The sequence below is a fragment of the Hyperolius riggenbachi genome, chromosome 10 (assembly GCF_040937935.1).
Source record: "Hyperolius riggenbachi isolate aHypRig1 chromosome 10, aHypRig1.pri, whole genome shotgun sequence".
Taxonomy (NCBI): Eukaryota; Metazoa; Chordata; class Amphibia; order Anura; family Hyperoliidae; genus Hyperolius; species Hyperolius riggenbachi.
Window position 1 is genome coordinate 146717895 of NC_090655.1, and position 9219 is coordinate 146727113.

The 9219-nt window shown below is 43.2% G+C and overlaps 1 protein-coding gene across 2 annotated transcripts in view; it reads left to right on the forward strand.

Moving 5' to 3' along the window:
- The window catches only part of BMPR1A (bone morphogenetic protein receptor type 1A), a 348175-nt gene extending 341230 nt beyond the window's left edge, over positions 1-6945 (forward strand). Inside the window, exon 14 of one of the 2 annotated variants that reach the window (XM_068258612.1) lies at positions 6857-6945. In XM_068258612.1, the coding sequence (XP_068114713.1) occupies positions 6857-6887 (31 nt within the window). In that variant the 3' untranslated portion in view covers positions 6888-6945. The remainder of the gene's footprint in view (positions 1-6856) is intronic. The other variant, XM_068258616.1, reaches the window with a different exon arrangement.
- Positions 6946-9219: the final 2274 nt, after the last annotated feature.

The following is a 9219-nucleotide window of genomic DNA, read 5'->3' on the forward strand; positions in this document are numbered from 1 at the left end:
GCCCCGCCCTCAGTCTCCGAGCGGCCATTGTCTATTTACATGTACAGCACTCCGATCAGCAGCAGCACTGTACTGGGGACAGCCGTGTGACACGGCTGTCCCCTTGGGGGACAAGAGAGCAATTGGCTCTCATAGGCAGAAGCCTATGACAGCTGATCGTCGTGATTGGCCGGATGGGGGGAGGGAGGGATTTGAAAAAATAAATAAATAAATAGTAAAAAATAATACAAAAATAAATAGATAAATATTTATATTAAAAGATTAAACAACTTGGGGGCGATCAGACCCCACCAACATAGAGGTCTGTTGGTGGGGGGAAAAGGGACGGGAAATCACTTGTGTGCTGTGTTGTGCGGCCCTGCAGCTTGGCCTTAAAGCTGCAGTGGCCATTTTAGTAAAAATGTGCCTGGTCTTTAGGGGGGTTTACCACTGTGGTCCTCAAGTGGTTAAAGTAAATACATTAAACGGTAAATAGCGTTTTATGATAAATGTATGGCGGAACGGTGTGCCATTGAAAAATGTGGGGGGCTAGTGTTAGGCAGCGGAGTTGGAGGGAGAGGCAGCGGGACAGGCAGTGGGGTGGAGGGAATAGGATTAGGTGGAGGAAGGATTTCTGCAGAGGCACACATTACCTTGTCCCTGCTGGCGATTGCTCCTTCACTTCTTCTGTTAGTTTGCAGGAGTCCTGCATCCAGCCAATCACCATGCGGGGACTACCGTATATTACTTTGTCCCCGCATGGTGATCGCTCCTTCACTTCTTCTGTTAGTTTGAAGGAGTCTTGCACCAACCAATCACCATGCGGGGACTGAAGCAGCATGGTGATTGGCTGGATGCAGGACTCCTGCAAACTGACAGAAGAAGTGAATGAGCGGGGACAAGGTAATGTATGCCTTTGCAGACATCCTTCTTCCACCTAATCATACTCCCTCCATCCCGCTGCTTAGTGTCCCGCTGCCTCTCTCCCCCCGACCCCGCTGCCTAGTGTCCCATTGCCTAGTGTCCAGCTGCCTCTCTCTCCTTGACCTCTGCTGCCTGCAGAACAGTTAAAAGTGGTGCACATGTTTTACCTTATAAAACTATAAATATTGTTTTATAATGTAAATTAATGCGGCGCCTTGTTTATACTGTTGGCACTGTGCGCCATTTTTAACTGTTCCGCTGCATGCCCCCTCTAGGCTCTGTGTGCAGACAGCCTCATTGTTCTCAGATTCAGCTTATCTGTGATGCAGTATGTGAGGCTAAGGGGGGAGAGAGCTGCCTGTCACATGCTGAGAAACTGTGAGAATCCCACAACTGGAGTGCAGATAATTCACAATGTAAAAAATGTAATAAAAACTTGTAGTATACTGTAGCATGAGATATATATATATATATATATATATATATATATAGTATATATATTTATACACACATACACACACACACACACATATTAATGTATGTGTGTGTATATATATATATATATATATATATGTATATATATATATATATATACACAAACATCGCTTCCTGGTTAACGGCCATGCTTTTTGTTTGTAAACACTGCTTAAAAGTGGCGATTAAAAGCCAGGATCGCAGCGGGGAATGGCGGAAAGCTGATCCCATGGACACATCTGGCTATAAAGAGGGGCACTATTCCTGGAGGCGCATCTGTCTCTATCTATACTGGGGGTGGCAAACACAGGGGACACATCTGGATATACTGGGGGCTAATATTGGGGACACATCTGGCTGGCTATACTAGGGTGGGGCTGATACTGGGGACACATCTGACTATCTATACTCGGGCGGGGGGGGGGGAGGGGGGGAGCCTTAAATTGGTATGGATATTATCATAGCAGCACTTTTTATTTTTAAACAGGAATTAGTAAAAACTGAGAAATAATGCATTTAAAGAAAAAAAAAAGCTGCTTTGTCCCATTAAAATAAATAGAAAAGAACATTTTTCTTGGAACCAAATGCCCCCGAATGAAAGCGTAGTTTGTCTTGAAAAAAGGATCTATAGCTCTTCTAAGTGTCGTGAGTAGGGATGAAGTTATTACTGATTAAATAGGGACACAGCTAAAGCATCAAAATTACTCTGGTCCATAAGGGGAAAACAAGGTCTGGATGCGAAGTGGTTAAATAAAGTATTCTAATTGAATATATGAGCTACTGCCAGGACTGTTTCACTACGAGGCAGGCTGATAACTTTTCTTTGGTGTATTTCAGGTGTTCATAAAGGTTTATATGCCTTTACAAGGCATTGTCAAGCTCTATACACACACCAGATGAAACTTGGCCGAGATGGCCAATAATGACTGATTCTGCAGAGAATACAGCATGTGTACAGCAGCTCTCAACTGCTTGGCCAGTGATCTGTCCTGGCGGACCGATTCAGCTGAGAGCGTTGTTCTTTCCATGTACCCCGCTTTCACATAACGTACCGTATTTTTCGGAATATAAGACGCTGCGGGCTATAAGACGCACCTAGGGTTAGAGGGCAAAAAACAGAAAAAAAAACCTAAAACCTGGTGCGTCCATGGTCCAGAAGCGTCCTATGAACCTTTTTCCTCCAACTGGGGAGATAGAGAATGGAAGCCTCCATATAGACAGGGGCTACTGAGCAGCCCCCCAGGGGTAAGTAAATGCCTGCTGCACATCACCTCAAAACACACACAATTAATGAATCTCCCTTAGGCGGAGGTTTATTTGAAACAGTATCAAACCCTAAGAGCACCCTGGTGCTCGGTATTCTTTCAGCACTGTGGAGGTAGGAATACACTTGTTTACTGTGGTTTGCATTTGAGAGGAGGCAAACAATTTCTATGTATTAAGACAGCCCAGTCATCTTTTAACAATAACATCCTAATGGTATTAATAGTGATGAGAAGAAACAGTTGAAGTAAATCAATTACTGTATATCTATGTATATATGAGTTTAGAATGTATGTCATGTCACATATTGCTGTCATATGACTGGCGTGACAATTTTACAGCTCACTTGGTTGGTTACACCTAACAGGGAGGACATGTAATTGCTGGCTTGAATCAGCAGTCTTTAAAGTGTTGTAATACTTAAGTTCTCAAGTTCTATGTTTATAGAAACATTAATGGTATGTAACTAGCTTGATTTATCAATGTACAGTTTTTGTGAGTCATTGGAGAACAGTACACTTCAATGTATACATCTATAGTGAATTACTGAGTACATTTTTTTATGAAATGGTATTTTGCACTGCTACACCCATAAAATCCAGAGCAATAGTTAAATGTTCAATCAACACAACATTCATTTTTTTTCAAATAATAAATAATGATGTCCAATGCAAAATGGAATTGGATGACGCATTAAAGAGAGACACGTCTTTCTCTGTGTCACTTTTATATTGCTTGCCTACTCACTATCCAATGCAAGGCCTAGGCAGAGGCTAGGAAGGCACACAAAGCAAGTGGCTACAATTCACCTGTCAGCGGTCCTGTGATCTTCACCATGTCTTCATCCTGTTGCAGAGTTTATCGTCTCCTCTCATTATACTGTGCTGCTGGCAGAGAGGAGGTGCTGTGACAGTGTAAAGCTGGCCACTAACGGTCCAATTTCTAGCGAAAAATCGTTCAAGTGATCAGAAATTCTGATCGAATTGGTTGTAAATAATCTCCATTGGTGGACACAATCGATTATGAACGAGTGAAAAAAATGCCCGAATGCATTTTCGTCGAACGAGAATTTGGATTTTCTTGGTGGTCGTGATAGATAGGAAGCAAAGATTGGTTAGTTGATGGTGTAGTGAACGATTTTTCGTCCGATCAGAATTTCTGATCGCTCGAACGATTTTTTGCTAGAAATTGGACCGTTAGTGGCCAGCTTAACATGCTGAAGTTCCCGGTGATGCTGACAGGCGATTTTACCCACACGTTCTGCTCCACATCACTCTGCATATGAGGGCAGGCTACCTAGTACTGGGGCACACTGGCTTTCTATACTGGGGGGGGGGGGGGGCTACCCAACACTGGGGGGCATAACTGGCTTATATATGGAGTGAGCTACATAACACTGGGGGGCACACCTGGCTATCTATCCTGGACAGGAAAGCTACCTAATGATGTGGCATATCATGATATGTATACCTGAGTTAACAAGATGATTACTGAAATGATCTCAGCAGGTCCTTTAATGACAGCAATGAAAGGCAGTGGAAAGGTTTTTGGGGGGATTCAGTTAATTTTCATGGCAAAGAAGGACTATGCAATTCATCTGAACACTCTTCATAACATCCTGGAGTATATGCAAATTGCTATTATAAAAACTTAAGCACCAACCTTTTTCATTTTCAATATGTTTGACAGTCTCAAAACTTTTGGCCAGGACTGTATACTAGGGAAGGTTACCCCTAACACTTGGGGGGGGGGGTAAGGGGGGGGGGGCACATCTGGCGATTTATACTAGTTTGGGCTACCTAATACTGTGGACACATCTGCCTATCTAACCTGGGGGGGGGAGGGGGGTGCTGATACTGGGGATACGCCTGACTAACCTGGAGAGGAAGGCTACATCTGACTATCTTACCTGGGGAGGGGGACTGCCTAATACTGAGCCTACATCTAGTTAATTTACCTGGGGAGAGGGGCTATATAACACATCTGGCTATTGGGGCTGCTTAATACTGGAGGCTAGTGTTGGGCGAACATCTAGATGTTCAGGTTCGGGCCGAACAGGCCGAACATGGCCGCGATGTTCGGGTGTTCGAGCCGAACTCCGAACATAATGGAAGTCAATGGGGACCCGAACTTTTGTGTTTTTTAAAGCCTCCTTACATGCTACATACCCCAAATTTACAGGGTATGTGCACCTTGGGAGTGGGTACAAGAGGAAAAAAATTTAGCAAAAAGAGCTTATAGTTTTTGAGAAAATCGATTTTAAAGTTTCAAAGGGAAAACTGTCTTTTAAATGCGGGAAATGTCTGTTTTCTTTGCACAGGTAACATGCTTTTTGTCGGCATGCAGTCATAAATGTAATACAGATGAGAGGTTCCAGGAAAAGGGACCGGTAACGCTAACCCAGCAGCAGCACACGTGATGGAACAGGAGGAGGGCGGCGCAGGAGGAGAAGGCCACGCTTTGAGACACAACAACCCAGGCCTTGCATGCGGACAAGAAGCATGCGGATAGCAATTTGCTTTTTGTCGGCATGCAGTCATAAATGTAATACAGATGAGAGGTTCCAGGAAAAGGGACCGGTAACGCTAACCCAGCAGCAGCACACGTGATGGAACAGGAGGAGGGCGGCGCAGGAGGAGAAGGCCACGCTTTGAGACACAACAACCCAGGCCTTGCATGCGGACAAGAAGCGTGCGGATAGCAATTTCCTTTTTGTCGGCATGCAGTCATAAATGTAATACAGATGAGAGGTTCCAGGAAAAGGGACCGGTAACGCTAACCCAGCAGCAGCACACGTGATGGAACAGGAGGAGGGCGGCGCAGGAGGAGAAGGCCACGCTTTGAGACACAACAACCCAGGCTTATCCTTAAAGTACACGCTGACTGGTGAGCGGTGTACTACTGTTCCCAGCAGAGACACAGAGTGGCAGTAAACACTAAACACAATGCTATACAGTGGTGGGTGAGCGGTGTACTACTATTCCCAGCAGCGACACAGAGCACAATGCTATACAGGGTGAGCGGTGTACTACTGTTCCCAGCAGAGACACAGAGTGGCAGTAAACACAATGCTATATAGTGTGGGTTGTTCCCAGCAGCGACACAATGACTGGGAGGACCCTAGCTAGCCTGGTTGGAGAGAGAACTACCATGCCTGCCTACCCAAAGCTAAACCCACAGACAAATGGCGGAGAAATGACGTGGATCGGGTATTTATTTACCTGAACCACGTGACCCGTTCGGCCAATCAGAGCGCGTTCGGGTCCGAACCACGTGACCTGTTCGGCCAATCACAGCGCTAGCCGAACGTTCGGCCATGCGCTCTTAGTTCGGCCATATGGCCGAACAGTTTGGCCGAACACCATCAGGTGTTCGGCCGAACTCGAACATCACCCGAACAGGGTGATGTTCTGCAGAACCCGAACAGCGGCCGAATTTCAAAACCAATAAGGTTGTTGGAACAAGAAATCTGGTATCTGTTTTGTTCTGCGGAGAGCAAAGTTCAGCTGCCGAATGCACCAAAAGGAAATAGGAAGTCTGCCACATCAGCAAGACTGCTAATAAAAAACATGGAAACACCTGTAAAGTGGCATGGAAAGGCTATTTTATGTGTTTTTGATGAAAAAACAAACAAATCCTTGAACCTACAGCTATGTGTGGTCACTTGAAGTTGGAAATGCTGGGATGGAATCACTAAATATTGCTAAGATTCTGTACATTGGCAGCATATCCTTTTCTCTATGTGTCTTTATAAAAACTATTAAAGAGATGCTGTAGTGAAAATAACATTATATATATTTTTTTACAATATTCATTTATACATTATTTAGCCAGTGTTTGTCCATTGTAAAATCTGTCCTCTCCCCAATGTACATTGTGAAATTTATCACATGAGGTGACACATTTAGTCCTGTTAGGTGGTCTATGCAGAATGTGGATACAGAAAGTTCCGAAACCAGTACAAAATATACCTGGTATCCCAGAATGTTTTGGGAGAGGGTAATGGGGGAGAATTCCTCATTGCTAATAAGCCTAGGCTAAGCATCACTGGGAGGGCAGGGCTACATACCAATATACAGTAATATACGGATATAGGAAGGGTTTCTGATGTTGAAACTAGGAAAATTAGCAAACAAGTGGGTATCCTGAATAATTTACTGTATTCTACTTTATGTCTTTACTTTCATTTATCTTCATTATTTATTTGTACAAACAGATCAAAACAGTGCCCCACAATGTTCTGCTGAAGTGAAAATAAGCAGAAAAGCATTGTGCCAGACATTCTGAATGATGATACTTGGCTTCTGGGAAGAGAGCTTAATACACATGGATCTGCAATTTCCATCAGAGGGTTTGGGAGAGGCCAGCCCAATGCATGAGTTTCAGGGTGAAGTCTGGCAAGTGACATGATTTGCATCTCCTAATTCCAGGTAATAAATATTTGGGGAGTGGAACATACTTCATTGTTTGTTCCATTTTAATTGAAGCATATATTAAATTATAATTCATTATATCAATTATCAAGTGCTGCTTTCTCATAAACCGTAATGAATTATTAGGCCATGTTCGAGATGGTTTCCATACATATACCCTATTTATATTAACCTGTATAATAATTCAAATTATGATTGGTGTTGTTATGAAGATTCTTAAATGGAACTTGAGGCAAAAGACATATGGAGGCGGCCGTATTTATTTTCTTTTAAACAATGCATATTGCCTGGCTGTTCTGCTAATCATCTACTCTAATAATGTTAGCCAAATATTCTGAACAAGCATGCAGAGCAGATGTGTCTGAGAAAACCCAAGGTTAACTGCATAAAGCACTATATATATATATATATATATATCCTCCTTATTAGTATAGTATAACCAACCAAACAACACAAAAGTAGGGTTTAAACAAAGCTGACACCGAGTTTATTCACAAAATGCATCGCATTTATTATCTCACAAATTCTTCCGGATTCATATTATATGAGAAATAGCATGTAGCTTCATATGTAGAGTTTAAAGATTGCTGTGTTTCCTCAGAGGCACATGAAATAGTGCATACAATCGATTCTAGGTGATACAACATCTCATAAATCTTTAATAAGACCCTGCACACCACACCAGGCGTGTCTTTCCATTAGCTACATGCTTATTTCAGGTGTGTGATTTTAACACTACTGAGCAGAAAGATACAGGAATGCCAGGCAACTGGTATTGTTTATAAGGACATAAATATGGTAGGCTCTATATGTCTCTCCCCTTGGGTTTCTTTTAAAGCATAGACAAAGTTCTCAATTAGATGCATAAATACACTCTAATGCACAGGTGTCAAACTCCAGGCTTGGAGGGCCAGATCCATGCCAGTGTTTAGGATGGACTGAAAATGAGGGGAGTGTGTTCTACCTGATGAACTTTCCTGATTCAGACCCATCAATTAATTTGAGCTCGGCTTGACATCCCGTCTCTAGTGTGTATGTTGATCCCAGCTGCACCACTGCCCTGTCCCCCTTCAGAAATTATTACTTTAATTAAGGATTTATAAAGCACCAGAATATTCCATGACACTGTCCATATTGGTATTTTATAAACACGCAAAATGCATAGAAAAAAAGGCAACAGATAACACATAGGTGAAAATGGTAAGCACGATTAAAAAAAAAATGTTGAACAGTGGGTAATACGGTGCTTCCAGAGGACAAAGGGTAGAACAGGAGAGAGGGTCCTGCCCATTTAAGCTATGACAATCATCCTTTTTTCCAGCTTCATCTCAGTTATGTCTCCAAGTGCAATCTGCTCTTCAAGTCAGAAGATAAAGGCCTGGAAATGATACCTTAGACAAAGGTCAGCACTTGTAAGTTCCCTTAACCAATTCGTACACTTTAAAGGGTAGTTTCATGTGACCAGTCACTTCCTTTTATAGGTGCCAGAGACTAGCAGATAGAAACCGCTGTTATGGCCAGAACAAGCTCTTACCACTCAATGGGACTATGTCCTCACGGTGGCACAGTTGACTTCCGAGGTTCCTATGTGTACTTAGTATACCGCTACGATCTCACCGATTGGGTTATGGCTCAAGCCTCCTGCTCATACCGCTGTTTTCAGCTCTATCCTGGCTTTACTTCCCTTTCACTTCCTGCTCTCAAGCCCAGGCCTTTCTAGGCCAAACAGCGTTTTCCGGTGGAGTCTGTTCAGTTCGTTTATTGGTGGGGTATGGCCAGGGTGAGCCAGAAACTTTGTTTAAAGGGAGCACCAAAACCCTTTTTTGTACTGTTGGATTGTTTGTTGAACACTCTTTGGGAACAGAGTGTGTATCAGTTCTGGGAGCAAGGATGTCCAGTACCAGAAGAGTAATAACTTTTGTTCTACTAAGATGGAAATCTAGACTGTGTAGGTTAAATCCAGGGTCTAAATTCCCAGTTACTTCAGCCACACATTGTAACAATATTTAAGCAGTAGCCAACTGCTTATAAACAGACGGAGATCAGGATGCAAATGCTCCACTGCCCAGTCTGCCCCTTTCTGTCAGTCAGAGACCTGAACCAAAACAAATTGTGGAGGACGCAGGGTGAAGACTAACCCACAGGT